Below are 19,478 nucleotides of genomic sequence, written 5' to 3' on the forward strand. Positions count from 1 at the left end.
CTCAGGCTAGAGCAGTCTCTACAACTCTACGCTACTTCTCATCGAGAATACCCCTGGACATGCCAGATCAGTGTTGTGATATCCTTCCTTCAGGATAAGTTGGAGCGCATGCTGTCTCCCTCCACACTAAAGGTTTACACTGTTGCCATCTTCGCTCACCATAAAGTGGTGGATGGCAGCTCGCTTGGGAAGCAAAACCTCATCATCCGGTTCCTCAGAGGTGCAAGGCAATTAAATCCATGCCTCTTTCATGCCCTCTTGGGGTATCTCTGTAGTCTTTGGGGCTCTGCAGAAAGATCTGTTCAAGCCACACGACTCAGTATTTTTAGGATTTCTGTCTATGGAGACTGCTCTACTGGTTTGTGGTATCGATCATGAGGGTGGAATTCAGGCCGGCCACAGATTACTCTGAGACCTGGACCAGCTATGTGCCCAAGGTTGCTACTACTCCCTTTAAAGACCTGGTAGTGAACCTGCAAGTGATGCCTGTGGAGGAGGCAAATTTAGCCCTTTCATTGCTGTGTACTGTTTGCACACCTCAAAAGGGAAGTGCCTTTATAAAGCAGAGTTTAGCCCATTGGATAGTAGATGCCATCACCCATGCATATCATGGCCAAGGTTAGTCATGTGCCTGGCAGTGAGAGCGCACTCAACAAGGAGTGTTGCCTTACCTTGGATGTTACCATACAGCCCGTCTCTCTAACAAACACAAGTAGAGCTGCAGGCTGGGGGACACCTAATACATTCACAAGAATTTACAATCTTACAGTAGAGCCAGTTTCCTCCTGATTGCTAGGTAGTACCAATCAATTTAGTTTTTAGGAAACTAAGCTCAGTGTTAAAAAACACTTGCTGCACCTTTCTCCCAAACCCAGAGGTATGTGCCCTTATTCTGCACTGCTAAGCGAGTTCCTCATCTGTTAAACCCTAGGGAGTTTCTCAGAGGCCCCTAGCACCCTATGCAGCAAAGAAGCCAGGTGCATGGCCCGTTAATTTGTTTGGTATGCCTGTTGGTCACCCCGCATTTTGGGTATCAGTGCCATTTATGCATGATCCTTGTTTGTTAATCTTATTTGCATCATTCAGCTATGGTGAAGTCCCCCTTCTCAGGCGGACCCGCGGAACTTGGGTTACGACAGTAGCCAAGACATTCTTACACTTGATAACCTTTGTAATAGTAATAATGACTATGGCTGAAGTTATACATTAGTATATGAAACACATGGCCATTATAATGCTTTTTAAATTATTTTAACTAAAACGTGATTTCATAGGATTTGCAATCAGATGAAATGTGTAATCAGAAAAAAACATTTACAGAATAACTTCAGTGAACCAAAAAGATCACTCTGGGTCCTACTGGAGACCCCAATTCCTAGGGTGGGACTTGATTTGTTAAAGTTAATGCTTTAATAAAATTTTACAACACTTTAACGTGTGCATATCACATTCAAAAATTTCAAGAATGCATGTTTTGTCACTTTAGATAAGAATAAGAAATAAATCATATTTCAAATGACATTAATTTAATGGTGAAATTAAAACAATAAATGCCTTTAAAGGTTTGGCAGATCACAGAATAATTGCCTCAACTGAAATGACAGGACAGAATGCAAATAAATGGTCTTTGTTACTAAATGCACGAAATATAGCCCAACATAAACAAAAATAAATATCCAGTGCCACATGAAATCACTCAATAAATGTTTCAACAGCAGAAAGAAGTCAATAAAACAAACAAACTAAAAAATCTGTTTTATATTCACATTTCTGCAAGGTTTTGGTACATCAGATTGGTAAAGCCATTGTGCAAAAGATTGTATTTCAGCTGTGGAAATATTATTTTGCACTTAGATTAGGACAGTAACGTAAAATGTCATTACTTTAGTATACCAGATTCATAAAAAAGAAACACTAAACTACTAACGCTATCCTGCATGGACTAAAAACACATATCTAATTGTGATTGTGATGGGGTCTTTTAATTATTATTTATTTTACTGGAAAACATGATAAGCATAAAGAACATGGTTTTACACAGAACAGACAGGAAGAAAGATAAAGTGACAGAAATGTAGATAGGTAAAGTCATACACCAAGGGCTCATTTTTTGTTGTTGTAATGGTTACTGCTACAAACGCATGCACATGTTCGCAGCAGGTGTTTATTTTAATTTCATATAGAAGTAGCTGGTCCTTCTCTTGTTAAATAATCCAGCCAAAGGAAACAAAGGCACACAGAAGGTTGGAGCAGGTGATTCCAGCACCAGCACAGATCACTCAAAAACAGCAAACTGAATGGGCAGATCAGAGAATCCACAAGCAATATGGCAATATTATTTTTTACAATGCATGAAGAAAATTACAGTACTGCTAATTATGTAACCTATGGATTCTGTGATCTGCCATTCAAAATTAGAGGAAAATACATTCCAAACTTTGTACAGTTATCATGTTTATTAGTAAGATTTAACAGTGATTTCCATGTTGAACATGCCACACAGATACATTCCCTTATATTACAGGAAAGGGCTTTCATTATGTGTGGTGTGTGTTGAGATAAGTGGAGTTTGGTTGGGTTAAAAAAATAAAGCGATAGAAGACAGGCATGCTGTTTGGAGAAGAGGCTAGACAAGAAGAAAATCTAGAAGCAGAATGAAAGGGTGACTGTATAAGACAAAAGCTGTATGAACTTTTGAATATCCAATCAAAAAGTCAGCTAGTTAGTTATTAATTAAACCCCAGCAGACTAAAATATTATTATTCATCATTACATTATAAACATTCTCTGAGTGTGCCAGTCTCGTCACAGAGAGTGGTTTCTCATTGTACAGATATGTGCAGAAAAAAGTACTAAAACATATTGATTGTTAGACCCCATGAAATCAAAATGAGATTTTGGGGAGCTTTTAGTCCATGTCTGTTAGCTTTCAAGCTAATAAAATAAAATCAAAACATTTAGCACATGCAAGCAGTATTTCTCCTCCAGGAACGAGTGATGTTAATTCATCTTGCAGTAAAAATATTCTGTCCATTCAAATGCTTTCTAAAATGAGAACGATGATTCCTCAGCAACCAACCAGCAAGTACCAAATCATGGTTAGTGACTTCACCAAAATTAAATCCAAATTACTATTTAAAAAAGTTTATTTCCTAGCCAGACTTACTGTTTCAATATGAAATTTGTCATCACAAGACATAAAACTAAACTCATCAAGCAATTTCTTGGGGTCTTAACATCCGAGACACTCAGAGAAGTGTTTGTTTTCTGTGTTAGGCCAATTGCACTGGCTTTAAACATTAACAAACACATGCAATACATCTGCAGTAAAGAAATCATCAAACAAACAGGCAATAAAAACACTCAGGACTCAGAAATAGATATATTTAAATCTACTGTAAAACTCCTGTAATTACAGAACAAATACACTGACAATATCATAGGAATAGCAGATAAGCTAATTATGCTAATGGTGAATGTGTGAAGGACTGCTTATTAACAGGAAAGCAGATGAAGACCATACCTTTTCTCCTGGCTCCCCTTTGTATCCTTGACCTGGACTTCCCTAAAAAATAAGCAAAGACATTTAGATGCAGGCATGGTTATTTTTATCCACTCTGGAGACAGGGTTTGTTGATGCTTCACAAGCTACAATTGGAAACAGAAGGCTATAGATGTAACACATCTGTAAAGAGCAAGCAGCAACCTCCCGCTCTCCCTCATGAAGCCAATACGGAAGTAACTGAAAATGCAGTTCATCGACTCGTCTTTGGGTCTGGCTCGAGGAAGTCAAGATGTTCACTGAATGCAATGCTAAATTGGCCAATATTACAGCTAATAAAAAACATGTTTACAGCCTGGTACAGAAGATGGTTTTGGTGCATATAGCTAATATTACCCTTCATGACAACTGTGAGGGGGTGAATTTTTTATAACTCATCCGTTTAGTTTATATTATGTTATATTAAGTCTGCATAATTAAGGGCGTGGCCACTTGAGTGACCGCTAGGTCTTGCTGATCGCCGTCACTTCACCTCAGCTGACTCCGGCTGATTAGCCACTGAACTTGGCATAATCATTGTATTGTTGTCTTGTTTTATGTGGCTTTACACAGTCAATTGCCTTTTTGGATTATTTCCTACAATTATCAGATGATATGGCATGCTGTGTGCACTTAATTGTGCTCCATTCAAGTTGCCTCTATTTCCCAGGTGAGTGCAATTATATACTTATATACCATCTCTATAAATACATTTGTTTCATTGACTTGTTTTATTTACTTAATTTTTTTTTACATTTGTTTTATTTATTGGATTTCATCAATAGCCTTGCATTTACTAACACAGACTATATTTGAAATGTTTGGACGCAATTTGCATTTTCCTCTTGTAGAAAAACATCAAAAGAACAATGTTTGGTGACTCAATGTATTACAACAGTATTTTAAAAGTCTAAACACTTCATTGATATAATGTACAACCAAGCACATGTGGTCAGAAACAAACGAGTCGCAAGTAATGAAGTATTAAGTGTTTCTCCCAAAGAAAAGCCTGTCTAAATAATAAGCTAGCAGGCATTTGTACCTTCACTCACGCTTACTTTGCCCTTGTTTAGTATCCCCCGCTAGGTGTGATGACGCGCAAACAAAATGGCGACGGTTGGCCATGCCACTTGTAGCTTCATTCCTTTTTACAGTCTATAGTAATGAGCTATTCTCATTCTAAATTAGGTCCTCAGAAGTGAATTTACAGCTGCATACTGCCCTCTGTCTAACAGGAGGATAACATGATATTAGTATTGTTTTATGTAAACTATGATGTTTGAAAAAAAAAATCTTGGAGATTTGAACTTACTGGAGGTCCAGGAGGACCAGGTAGACCAGGCAGACCCTGTGGAGGAAGATAAAGATTAAAATACAGTCTTCACACAGCTAACATGTCTATGTAGATAGATAGATAGATAGATAGATAGATAGATAGACAGACAGACAGACAGACAGACAGACAGACAGACAGACAGACAGACAGACAGACAGATAGATAGATAGATAGATAGATAGATAGATAGATAGATAGATAAAAGAAAGAAAGAAAGAAAGAGAAAGAAAGAAAGAAAGAAAGAAAGAAAGAAAGAAAGAAAGAAAGAAAGAAAGAAAGAAAGAAAGAAAGAAAGAAAGAAAGAAAGAAAGAAAGAAAGAAAGAAATACATACATCAAATCCATCAGGACCTCTGGGACCAATTGGACCTGGGTATCCCTGTGGACCTGGAGGGCCTTGGGTGAGAATATTCTAAGGATATTACAAAGAATAGTTACAAAAAAGTGATACTTGTTTTTTTTAATAATAATAAAAAATTAACAGGAAAAAAATAGTATAAAACGTGTCACAATTTTCTGTGGAAAACAATTTAAAGATGACTAAAGACTTAAATGGGAAATAAAAGCTGTCAGAGATTTTGTGTAACAAACAACCTTTATTTACATCTAATCCTATCCAATGTATTTATTAGCATATTTATTAGATTTAAAACTAAATTATTTTAGCTGTAACTATAAATCACCGTAATTTCTAAATCTCCAACACAATAATAAACAGGACATTGGCTGAATCACTGTTGCAAAGTTCATCAATTTCAGCTGTAAAGCAGCTTGAATGCAGAACAATATTAGCATTCAGCCTGGTCCAGATTCCAGGTTAATTCAGTTAATTTCATCAGCATTTTTAAAGCTGTAATATGACCTTAAAAGCAGCTCTACGTATAAAAATAATCATATCATCTCGATATTATTCTTTATTTATGTTTTCAGTTCTCATCCTTTGTATCAGTAGCCTACAGTCACAGAAATATCTTCTAAATAGTGAATGCTGTTTAATGAGTAAGATAAAGTTGTTTGTGTGTGACACCTTTGCACTCTTTTGTCATCCAGAAGCTTGAAGGCAACAGTCTTTATTTAGAAAATGTGAAATAAATGAAGATTATTGGGATATGCCTGTTTAAAAACAAGCCAAAATGTAATATATTTATATTATATCTTTAAAGAGACAGTCCACCCAAAATTGAACCTTGTGTGCTTCTAAACTTTTATGAATTTCTTTTTTCTGTTGACAATAAAATGTAAAATAATACTGGAAAATACAGCCACTGCCATCCACAGTAGGAACACAAATAAATAAATAAATAAACAAATAATTAATAGATAAAAAGATAAAATTGTTTTACCATACAAAGACATTCTTTTTTTAACACTCAAAGATTACTTAATATAATTTCTTCCCCCTCAACCAGTACCCCTGAAATTGTATTATCATTAGATGCGGAGAAAGCTTTCGACCACGTAGAGTGGGCATACCTCTTTTTTGCGTTAGAAAAATTTGGATTCGATCCTAACTTCATTTCCTGGATTAAACTGTTACTCGCCCTTCCGCATCGATACACAACAATGGCAACCACTCCTCACCCTTTTTTCTTCACCGTGGGACACGTCAGGGCTGTCCACTCTCCCCACTATTATTTAATATTGCCATTGAACCACTAGCCATATGGCTCCGTAGTGTTGATGCCTTCCAAGGCATCACTCGTTATGAACAAGTACATAAACTCTCTCTTTACGCAGATTACTTATTGTTATATATTTCAGACCCCTTAGCTTCTCTTCCACCCATCCTTTCAATTCTGGACCGGTTTGGTGCCCTTTCAGGATACAAGATTAATTTTCAAAAGAGTGAATTATTTTCTATTAATAAGCTGGCTAAAGCCCTCCCTTACTCTTCATTTCCTTTTCAGTTAGCTTCAGAAGGCTTTAAATATCTTGGTATATTTATTTCGGGTTCTTTTAAAGACTTATTTCTTAAAAATTTCATACCACTTTTAGATAAATGCAAATCTGATATAGTTTGCTGGAGTTCCCTCCCCCTTTCCATAATAGGTCGGGTAAATCTTATCAAAATGATAATTCTTCCCAAGTTTTTATACCTTTTTTAACATATCCCAGTCTCCATAAATAAAGCGTTTTTTATTAACCTAGAGCAACTTTTGCGCGGGTTCATTTGGTGTAACAAACCAGCTCGTATCAGAAAGTCAGTTCTTCAGCTTCCCAAATCTGAAGGGGTTCTTGCGCTCCCAAATTTTCAATATTACTTTTGGGCTTGTAATATCGTCAAAATACTTTATTGGATTGGTCACAAAACTGGTGTTCCTGACCCACCTTGGACACATATAGAGTTATCTGCCTCTTCACATTGTCTACGTTCTAGAGTCTATTCCCAACTTCCCCTTGAAATACACAAAGCATCAAACAACCCAATAGTTAATAACACTTTGAAATTTGGCAACAGTTTAGAAAACATTTTGGTCTTCATAGTGCCTCAATTCATATGCCAATCTCTAATAACCATTTATTCCCTCCCTCTACATTAGATCGTGTTTTTAATACTTGGTCAATGAAAGGCCTAGCCACTTTAAATGATCTGTATGATAATAATGTTTTCTCCTCCTTTTCACTCCTATCAACTAAATTTGATCTCCCCAACAACCATCTTTTCCGTTTCTTTCAAGTGAGACATTTTGTTCAAAAACTATTCCCCCATTTTCCTAATCGCCCCCCCGAATCAGAGTTTGATTATATTCTTAACCTCAATCCAAGTCAAAGACGGCCGATAACTTCAATTTATGTTGGAATAACTACTTTGCTTCCATCTCCAATTGGTTTACTTAAACAAACATGGGGGCAAGATCTGGGTATTGAGATTTCTGAGGACCAATGGAAAGACATTCTTAGTTTAGTTCATTCTTCATCTATTTGTGCCAGACACGGCCTACTACAATGTAAAGTACTTCATAGGACCCATTTCACTAATGCCAAACTTTCTAGAATATTTCCAGACAGAAGTGATGCCTGTAACGGATGTAAGCAGTCATCGGCCGATTACCTTCACATGTTTTGGTCATGTTCAAAATTAACAACCTTTTGGTCTAATATTTTTAAAATTCTTTCTCAAGCTCTTAATATAATCATCACTCCTGACCCTCTGACTGCCCTTCCAACCCCAACTACACAAACATCACGCTGCGTCATTGCCTTTACCACCTTGCTCGCCAGGCGCGCAATTCTCCTCAAATGGAAACATGTGTCCCCTCCCTCATCAGAAAACTGGATTAAAGAGGTTCTTAATTGCATCTATCTTGAGAAACTGAGACATTGTTTTAAAGGATCACTGAACTCCTTTAACAAAACATGGAGTCCCATGCTGTCAGTCATTGAGAACCTTAACATTTCAGGAACTGCTGACTAGAATTTCGAAAGGGAGAAAGAGAGACTTCTAGTTTTTATTTTACATTTTCATCCTTTTTTTATTTACCCATATATTTATTTTTATTTATTTTATTTATAATTTTTTTTCTAATGTTTTTATTTATTTGTTTATATGTTTATTATTTATTTATCAGTGTCTTGATTCACCGTTACATACTTATTGAAGGCCTCAGAAAATAGGGAGGGGTGGGAGATGGGAGGGATGGTGCATAGAAGGGGGTAGAAAAATGTAAGGTTGTTTTAAGAGTTCTACAGATTTCTTGTTTTTATTGCTATGTATTTCATGTCATCTCTTTGCTGATAGGACTTCTATTTTTCATATACATTTGCAAGTTTGTATAATATCTGGAAAAAATGCAATAAAAATACTGGAAATAAAAAACACATAACAAAGATAAAATTGTAAACAAACAAACAAACAAACAAACAAACTGATAAATAAATAAATAAAAATGGAAGTTAAATTCAGTTTTATCTAACATTCTTCAGTATATCTCCCTCTGTGTTCAACAGAAGAAAGAAACTCAAACAGGTTTGGAACAAGTGGAGGATGAGAAAATGATGGCACAAATTTCATTTTTGGGTGAACTTTCATTTTAAGGACAATCGTCCACACACATGGCCCACCTAAGAAGATTTAAAACCTACAGGTAATATAAAAGATGCACGAGGTGTTGAAAATGACTGAGGGATTTTCCCAGACAGGTTTGCACTCCACACCCAGATTTACAACCGCCTCACAACACATATTATTAACAGGCTGGCAGTAAACGAGCTGTAGGACTGTGGATGAGTGTGTGTACATATAGAATGTTGTCATGTGTGATTTGACTTCATGAAGAATGGTTGCAACTTACTTGGCTGGGAATATTTAGATAGGATGGTTCTCCTTTTTGACCCTTTGGACCAGGAAATCCCTAAAAGCAAGTGAAAAAACTTTAATGACATCTATTTTATAGCTGTGCAACTATAAAATCAGTAACCAAGAATTGCACTATTACATAAGCAGGCATTTGAGTTTATATTTTTGAGTTTATGATACATAAACTTTGTGTTTTTACATATTTTGAGTGAAAAACATTGATTTACCTAGAGCTAAAAGTAGTGTTCAGAACATGGGCCAAAGTTGGTAACCTTTGATTTGGCCCGCCCTTCCATCTGAGAATGGTTTAGAGTAATATCAAATTTGATGTACCCTTTTATTTGTTTGTTTTATTGTTAAGCTACAAAAAGGCTTTCTGAAATTAAATGTTTCAATTTAAATCGTATAAATTAATCAGAATTAGTTTAAAATGTACAAATAAAAGAAAAGAGGTCAATGCAGAGACTTTGGTGAGTTAATCAATGCAAAGGCAGATTCTGCTTGCCTAGTAAATTCAGCATTGAAATCCACTGTGTTACAAATGTAATTGTCTATGTTTTTATTGTTATAAGTTATCATTTAAAAAGTTACACTGCATTAGTTAATATAATTCAAAGTAATGTTTTCTATTTATTTTTTAATATTATAAAAAATTTATATGAATTAGTAAATTACCCATGGCAGCTTTAATGTTATGTAGTTTGGTATATTTATCTTCAGCCCACGGCTATCAATGAGATTTGTTTTTTCCCTTTTATATGAAAAAGCTGTGACACCCCTGCTTTAGAACAACAATAACCCAGAGTTAAGAGCAGTGTTTAAATCTCTAATATATGAATTTATATTAAAGAGCCCCTATTATGGATTTTTGAAAATGACCTTCCATGTAGTGTGTAATACAGCTCTACAGTCAAGTAAAATATCCAGCGAATGCCTAAATCTGAAAGTGCAGTGTTTAAAACTAATGATTCATTTATAAAAGAGTCGATTTAGAGTGGTTCAAATGAATTGTGTGAAATAAATGCATATTATAAGACAATGAAAGTGTTTTTGACCTTGCATGCATATCAGCCTGTTGTTGGAGACCCCCAAAACCAAAGTATGATCTTTTTAATGCATAATAGGGCCTCTTTAAATAAAAACACATGTGATCCGAAAACGTATTTTCCATTTTTGCTATAAAAACAGAGAAGTTAATTTCTATTTTATCATTTGAACCTGCAACTATTATTATTATTGATTATTTAGAAATGTTCTTCAAATGCAAACATAGCCTATAACTTACAGGAGAACCAGGAATACCAGAATACCCATCAAGGCCGCTGTAACCAGTGTCCCCTTGTGTGCCATTACACCCATCCAGACCTGGAGGCCCCCTGGGCCCCTCCTGACCAGGGTGTCCCTGTAAAACACGTTGAAAAAAAGCTTAATTAATAATTTTCAGAGAAGAGTGAAACTACATTAAGACAGTTAATGTAGTTACATACTAATGTAGTTGTATATATATATAACAGTATATAAAACAGTTATATACTTACAGGAACACCATCATTACCGGGATAACCAGGAACACCCATTGGACCCTGTCAGAAAATATGTAAAACACATGAAAAGGCCTTTTCTAGTATTATATGTGCATCACACTGATTCCTGTATTTGGATCTAACATGCATGTGCATACGTAAACATCCCATTACATTCTGTCATTTTTCAGTAAATAAAAAATTAAATCTGCAATAGAAGTCCACACATGTGCCACAGTAAGCTGACCTTATCTCCATTTTGTCCAGGAGGACCTTTACGTCCTATATGGCCCTGCTCTCCTTTTGGCCCAACTGGTCCCGGGCCCCCATAGAAACCCTCAGGACCACCGCTGCCCACTGGTCCAAGTTCTCCTGGTTGCCCCTAGATGGTGAGAAAGATAGATAGAAGGTATCAATGAGTCACTTTTTAATACAGTTTATAAAACAGCATCTGTGAAATAAAACACAAAAACCTAAATAAAGCACAAATCCTTTAAAAAAAAGATTAGATTTTTACTTGAACTTCTTGTCCAACATTGCAGATATTTGTCTTGATCTGACTCAGTTTGAGAGTTCTTAGGTAAAATCAGATTAAATTGATGCATGAAAAAAACAAAGTTACATAATCTGTAATATTTATTTTGTCTTTTTATTTATTAATTTTCTTTAATAATTTATATAAAATTATTATTTCCATCAAGGCGGCATTTATTAATTATAAAAAAAGTTAAATGTTTATTTTTAAACAGATATTTATTACTTATTGTATGCAGTTTAGGGCTGCATAGTGGCGCAGTGGGTAGCACGTTTGCCTCACAGCAAGAAGATCACTGGTTCGAGCCCCGGCTGGGTCAGTTGGCATTTCTGTGTGGAGTTTGCATATTCTCACTGTGTTGGCGTGGGTTTCCTCCGGGTGCTCCGGCTTTCCCCACAATCCAAAGACATGCGCTATAGATGAATTGGGTAGGCTAAATTGTCTGTAGTGTATGAGTGTGTATGGATGCTTCCCAGTGATGGGTTGCAACTGGAAGGGCATTCGCTGCGTAAAACATATACTGGATTAGTCGGCGATTCATTCCACTGTGGCGACCCCAGGAACTAAGCCGAAAAGAAAGTGAATGAGTGAATGTATGTAGTTTGAAATGAAATTTTTACATCAGTCATTACTGCTTTTATTACTATAACTATTAATATTATTAATAATAATAATAATAACAACAATAGCAATAATAATTAATAATCGAGTGATTTCTGAAGGATCATGCGTCTCTGAAGACTGGAGTAATGAAGCTGAAAATTCATCTTTAAATCACTGGAATAAATGATTAAAGTAAATTATAATCTACTTTTGAACAGTTATTTTATTGTGCAATAACATTTCACAATTTGTACTGTATTTTTGATTAAATAAATGCAGCCTTGGTGAGCAGGAGAAGCTTATTTTAAAACATTTAAAAATCCTACTGACCCCAATCTTTGGACTGATGCATGTGTGGACTGCATGTGTGTGTTTAACTGTCAGATTGACTGGTAATACTCAATACTGACCAAAAGGTGGCAACACAGTCCAGCATTTTAACTGGAGGCAGCTGATACTCTGTACAAGTACAGAATTACTGATTGCTTGTAACAAGCAAAGGGTGAGAAACTGATGACAGAAATGTCATTTTTGGGAGAATGATCCCTTTAAGATGGTTACGCAGTTTTAAATTTGTTATGTTGTCCACACTCATTGATGGAATTTAAGATCGGTTTGAAGTGCTGTTTGCTTTTAAAGAAATGTGATTTCTTCAAATCTGTGATCATTTGATCTCATCAGCCCACGTCTGCATTAAAGTTATGTAATAACATAGAAACATAAATGGAATAATGTATGAAGTAACATCTGGAAACATCAGTATAAAGCTTGTGCTCAGTTATAGCTCATCTTTATGCAGGTATAATCATTTTACATGCTTGTTATTTTTGCAGAGAACTGCAAAAGGTGGCAACTGTGATACAACACGTCATATCCACACTATAGGCTTTTATACCATCAGCTAAACACACTCTTACAAGCTTTAATTCTGTCATTTATCTCTGCTCTGGCAGCATTTCATTTTATTGACATTTACACTAATTTTAGCCAATGCATTGTGTATAAAATAATACATATCTACAAAACAACAAACAAGAAAAACACTTTTTGCTTTGTTTGTTGTTGTTTTTAACAATAATTTACTTGAGCAACACTGTTCAACTGTTAATTAACTGATATTTGTTACAATGAACTTACTTCAAAATGCCAGTACAGGTTTATCAGACCAGTTTAAGACTTGTTGTTCTCTTGAACAGATAAGATCCCTAATCTGATTTCACCAAGTATGTCCCTGGATTAACATCTGTCTTGATCATGGAAACACTTTCCAATCAAAATTAAGGGATACATTTACAGTTTAAGTTAAATGTGTTAAGTTTAGGCTATCTACAGTACATGATAGTTTTCCAACTATTATTACCCTCTGATTTTGGGAATAATTTGTTAGAGTTATGGTTGGGTTTTAGGTGGGGTAGGGATTAGATATGGATTACATTTTCCAACAAAAATGATGTTCCAGGATCAACACAGATGTTAATTAAAGATTGCATCGTACTTGGCAAAATCATCATGTGCTAAGAAGATTTTTTGAAGAATGATGGAAATGGGTGTAATCGTTGACTTCCATAGTATTTGATGTTCTATCAAAGTCCCTTTAAGGCAAGTCATTTCACTCGGCGGCCATCTTTGAAATGGCTTTCGGGCAATATGTTCGGGCATTCTGTTTGAATGGGGAAACATGAAATTCTCCAAAACTACTTGCTAAGCTCACAAATACATTTCATATTATGAATAACCAATACAATTAAACAACTGTCTATTTAGTTTCATTTCTAAACGTTTGTTTCATACAATATCTGCAGAAACTCACGTCTGGTCTGAGCACCTCCCTTCGAGAGTTGTCATTCTATAGCGATTCTACTGGCTCCTACTAGAAGGCGGGCTTTAATCGCCATGTAGTGATTGCTGATTGGTTTATGTACTAGAAGGTGGGGCTTCAATCGCCATCATGACAGTTACACTTTTCCCTATTCAAAAAGATACGAGTGACATGTCTTGTGTATTCTTTGGCTCTATGAATGTCAATGCTCCTGGTTTTCAACATTCTTCAGTATAACTTTGTACCGTATATATTACACAACAACAGAATTCATACTAGTTTGAAGCAAGTAAATGGGTGAGTAAATGTTGACAAAAGTTTCATTTTTGTGTGAACTAACCCTTTAATTGGATTGCATTCATAACAATAAAAATCCTGTGTGCATTTTACTCCATTAGTATTCATCCATGGGCCAAAACTGTTCTTTTTATTTGTCAAAGGAATATATACAGCAAAACGAATACAAAGAATACATAAAAAGACAGTAGAAAAATGTTTCAAAGCAACTAGGATAGCTGCAAGGTTTTTTTTTTTTTGAAGGAAGTTCTTCTTAAAGATTAAATATGGTTTCATTTTATCCTTCAAGCTATTCCTCTGACAGTGATGGAGGAGAAAGGAATGTGTAACTTCTTGCCTACACCAGCCATAAGCGGCTCAGCTTTTAATCTGAGGCTAAACTTGACGTGCAGTCTCGGTTTGAGGTTTAAACGTGGTTGGCATTGGGAAACCACCAGAAATTAGTCATGGTCTGAGTGTACTTGAGCAATACACTAGCAGTATAATGATCAAACATCTCTAGGCAGTTATTGTATGCTATCAGTCAGGTGAAAACCGTTTCTTTTTTTCTCAACACATATGTCCAATATACCCACATGATTTCAGTAGAGGACAGCCAAGCGAGAAAACAAGAAATTAACCCATTTATGGAGAGAGTTGGTTAATTGCAGGGCTAGGTGGCTTTATAAAAATGCTAAAATGTTGCAGGATGGCAACTACTTATTTGAATGAATACATGATCTTTAATATGTTCAACTAATATAACTCTCATCCTTAGTAATCTGATATAAAGACCAGGAAATGAAGCTTAAATCGTACTTTCATTTTGGCTTAGATGCTCGGGGAGCTACTGAGCATCAAACAAAACACAATAACAAGTTAACAACTGCATAGTAATGGGCTAATAAGCACTGAAGGATTTGCACCAGAGGAACTTTTTTTTATAGTTCCTAGAACTATCAGAGGAGGTACCCACTTTTTGGTCATGTTCCAACCACAGTAATTGGGTATTAATTTACTTCTTGGAACACCATTTGGGCATGCAAAATTTGCATAATTTGTGTAAAACCCTACACAATAGGAATTAAATAATAAAGTGTATGTTAATTTAGAATGCTAATGCAATATTTCATAGATTCCTTACAGGTGCTGAATGTAAAAAAAAATGCAATATGGAAACTTGCATAAGATCTTGCGTCTTTACATCCATTTAGACGTTACGAGTAATCCTGAAGATTGCTTTGCTTGTTGACAAATCCCTTAGACTGATTAGATTAAGGCCCCGTTTACACTAGTGCGTTTTAGTTTTAAAACGGCATTTTAGAATGAAAACGATCCGCGTCCACACTCGCGTTTTACCCAGCGTTTCTGAACTGCTCTCCGTCCACACCAAAACGCTGAAAACGCACATCACGTGACCACACAGACACTCTCTGGCAAACGCTGCAGCCCATCTACCCAGATGAGAGCTGTGCTAGTCGGACTTCTCATCAAGCATCTCCCGCTGGATCTAATCTCACTATATTTATTAAACGTGATATTTCATTCATCTTGTTGTCTTTATCTAACGACATATTCCCTGACTTTGGTCATTGGAATCTATTACTTTTTCTCAGGTAACGTGTTTTGGCTAAGCGCAAAGATAAGTTAATGATTAATGTAACCACGTAGCCTACATTCTGTATATTGACTGATCGCTTGCCTTTATTTCCTATAATGTATAAACTTATTGTATGTTATATTTTTATAATGGCCATTATCGATTATTAAAACTGATATTCAGCAAAAGAGAGGGTATGTTTCGTATTTTCACTGAAATTGAAAGGAGACAGTTGTTATCGGCTCCGTTTTGTTATAAATATTCACACAGTGAAGATGATGCTCATTATGCTGCACGACGCCTCAACATTTCTGCTGTCTGTTAAGTTGCTAATATTAAAATGAAAATAGGCACTTCCTTAAATCATGTTTACATTTTATTGTTGAGAAAGTGAAACAACGTAGCCAGGGTGATGTGAATGAAGTTATAAAGTAAACTGTTCCCTTTGAAGATTTACCTGTGTCCTCGGTATAGTCTGCTTTTCCATATCAAACTGAGAAGAAGAGACTGCAGCCTTAATCAAACTTGCGAAGTCTGAACTTACAAGGAGAGAATGTAGGACTCAACTGTGTGTGTTAGGCTACTTAATATTAAGGAAAAGCCCCAATCAGAGAGACGAATGTCTGCAGCCCCGCCTCCGTTTTCAGATGTCTCCGTTTTTGCTCATCCACACTGAGACGGAGCAGCAGCGTTTTAGAATAAAAACGGCCTCTCCAGCATTTTCAAAACGCTCCGTTTTCGGCGCTCGAGAACTCCGGCGTAGTGTGGACGGTTGGCGTAACCGTAGCAAAACTTATGCGTTTTCAAACTAAAACGCATTAGTGTAAACGGGGCCTAAGATCCTGTGATAGTAATTTAAAGGGCCATGAAACCCCCTCGTTTCAGCAGGGTGTTTTCACACCTCTACTTTGGAAAAAGTCAGAATAGTGGGCGTGTCCAGCTCTGTTTAGGGGGGAGTGTCGGAGGAAGAAAAGAGGCTTGGTGTGGGAGTGTCTATTTGGGCGCGCTGAATTTCAGAGTCAAAACACACAACCACAGTGAACACAGTGACTGTGTTTACATGGACATATGTAGTCGAGTTGTTTGGCAAATTTTTAAATGGTGGACTTTAACTGCAGTTTGGCTCTTTCATTCAGGGAATTCATTCATGTCCCTCCCGACAAACGTGATATTTGATTCGAGGAGCTGCTCTAAGCGTGTATATTTCATGCAATGTTTGATACCGCACGGCGAATGGGAGAAAAAAACCCTCCGCATTTCCTGGAAACTTAAATGCACACTGCAGGTAGTGTCAGAAAGCCGCGTGTGTTATTCCGGTCACAAAATCCAACACGAGGTTATTGTTTGGTTGTAACTGTTAGTGCTAACTTGTTTACACTCGGTGCAATAGTTTGTTTGATACGAATAAAATACGAACTGAATAAACAAAGAGCACTGGTCGCTCACTTACCAAATCTGTAGAGACAGGACAATCCACAGCAACTAGAGCCGCGTCTTTATTTAGAGGAGACTACAAGCGAATCCGGATTTCAGCGTTTGCAGATAAGAACAGCTCTCAGGTAAACAATAATCCTCCTTAAACACGTAAGTTATTGTTGTCGCGCGTCGCGTACACTGTTAATCCACACGTGACGCCAGCTACGCTCTCACAGAGAGAAAATGAAAACAAAACTTCACTGCAGCAAACTATAAAAGCAACACTTTTAACGCTTGTTTTGCCAATACAACGTGGCGTCTCTGCCGTCTAAGTAATGAATATTAATGAAGTTGCACAATAGAGCGTGCTGATTGGTTTGAACCATGCCTTACTCATGCATTAATGCAGCACACTGTAAGACGTAATAAGACTCACTCTGGCACAGACGCCCAGTCTGCACGCTGGAATACACGCTATTATGTCATGGCCTTGACGCAGCTTCAAAAATTCGTTTCAAACCGGAAGTACGAATTTGCTTGAAATAACGCAAAAACAACCAATTTACACTTTTTAGTGAAATATAGGTGTCCTAATAGTGTTTTTAGCAGTGTGGGTCACATATACGACTGTCAACAGCTCAAAAAATGTGTTTTGGTGTTTCGTGACCCTTTAACACTTACTGGGCTGTCTAGCAATGAAACAATGCACTTTGATTCCAGTCATGAATCCAAATGTACCTATTCACCTCATTCTTCACCGACAAGCGGGCGCTGCAATTTGAAATTTTTTGGCTTGAGACTTCCGGTCTCATTCACTTCCATTCATTTTTTGACATTAAAAACTACTTGTTTTGCTGTTTGATGTTGCAAACTGATATTTCCTTATTATATTATTCTACTTGGTCTATAAAGTCATGCAAACATTTGTTTGTAGAGCAAGTAGTTTGACAGTTTTCTGCCGTTTATTATTCCTAGTCATTTCTCCCATAGGCGACTGAATCGGAAGTTCTAAGACAATCGCGAAAACAGGCGCACTTCCACATTTTAGAATAAGGTCAATTAACAATTAATTTCTAATTTATTTATTAACTTACACCTTTAGGATCAGCTGTGGATGTCATCTTTTGTTCAGATGGCGTTGCGTGTACATTGGTTGTACAGATATGGCCACTGAGAATGCGCGAGGGAATGAATGTGACCACACACAATGCTGCAGTACTCCACGATACAGCAAAAAATGGTCTAACACCAAGACATGACCAGCAGGGGGAAGTTATATAACATAGTGAACATACTGAACTGGTATAACAGTGAACACAGGGAGATAAATGTCATCGTATCCAAATACATTAAAATAATATTTCAAAACTCCTCCGTTGTTTATTGTTTTTAGAAAATATCTTTTTTCAGATAGGCCTTTTTCTCTTCAAAAAGAAAAAGTTTGCTTTATTTATATTATACTGTATATACCTAAATTGTTATAGCTTTAGTTTGTTTTATATCGGTTTATTTAATATGTTTTGATTATATCCGATATTTGTAATTCTTTAAAGGATTTCAATATAGCTTAGGCTATTTTATCTGAAATATTGAGCCTACAAAATTGTAAAATGTTATGTTTTTCTGTTGTATTAGTATTTGAATACAAATATGTATTAATTATCTCTAAAATAAAGAAAGAAACCACTCGCTAGCGACATTGACGGAGCTGTGAAGTGAGCACTCATTCGTCCAAGCCCGTTTTATGCACAACCACACCTTTTAAATGTGACAAAAACTCTTTATAATCGAAAGTTACTGGCTGCTGTGTCTTTAATGTGTTGTAAAGATTATTATGCATTATTGAAACATCAAGGAGGACGCAGCAAGGAAATATCACTTATTAAATTAAAACTACTTAAAAAAAATACTTTTAAATTAAAACCATTATTTTATACAACATATTTAAATTTAAAAGGGAAACATAAGGGCGACCTTAAGCAAAAAAAAAAAAAAAAAAATTAGCCTATAAAGTGTTTTATGGAATGTCTTAAACTGACCACTTTTCGTTTGCGATTTTCATCAGGATTTTTCGAGACGTTTTTCCCAAACGATTTTCACTGGTGTCGAGTAGAAGAGTATGCAAAATCACGATAGATAGCGCTACACAACTTGCCTCTGACACTCGCTTGTAACACAGAAGAAGACTGATTGATACGCTTGTTCTTAAAGTTACTGGCGATTCGAACAAGCATGGAGATGGTTCAAGTAGCAGCTTCTGCTCTAGCGATAAAGAAATGATTATTGTTCACCAGTGCTATAAGCAGCTCCACGTTCTTATCACCTCTGGGCATCTTCTTCAATATGCGCTCGCATTGACAGTTTTGCACTTGAGCGCCTCCAAATGCTGTTTACTGTAAATTCAGCAGCTCAGTGCACGTGAAGAAAAGTGGCAATCTGATTGGTGGAGACAAAAAAAACGAGCATGAGGCGTTTCTTTAAAAATGGCGCTTTTACGTCTGCCGTTTCGCACATTGGTGTGCACATTGGCACC

At 36.3% G+C, this 19,478-nt stretch overlaps 1 protein-coding gene across 4 annotated transcripts in view; it reads right to left on the reverse strand.

The window, feature by feature from the left end:
* col4a6 (collagen, type IV, alpha 6) overlaps nt 1-19,478 on the reverse strand; it is a 181,012-nt gene that overhangs the window by 53,075 nt on the left and 108,459 nt on the right. For all 4 annotated transcript variants that reach the window (XM_087261742.1, XM_087261741.1, XM_087261740.1 and 1 more), the window contains exons 5-11: nt 10,944-11,078; nt 10,712-10,756; nt 10,459-10,575; nt 9,169-9,228; nt 5,211-5,288; nt 4,854-4,889; nt 3,524-3,565 (exon numbers count right to left, since the gene is read on the reverse strand). In XM_087261742.1, coding sequence (XP_087117868.1) covers nt 3,524-3,565; nt 4,854-4,889; nt 5,211-5,288; nt 9,169-9,228; nt 10,459-10,575; nt 10,712-10,756; nt 10,944-11,078 — 513 coding nt within the window. The remainder of the gene's footprint in view (nt 1-3,523; nt 3,566-4,853; nt 4,890-5,210; nt 5,289-9,168; nt 9,229-10,458; nt 10,576-10,711; nt 10,757-10,943; nt 11,079-19,478) is intronic.

The sequence above is a fragment of the Danio rerio genome, chromosome 7 (assembly GCF_052040795.2).
Source record: "Danio rerio strain M-AB ecotype USA chromosome 7, GRCz13ab, whole genome shotgun sequence".
NCBI lineage: Eukaryota > Metazoa > Chordata > Actinopteri > Cypriniformes > Danionidae > Danio > Danio rerio.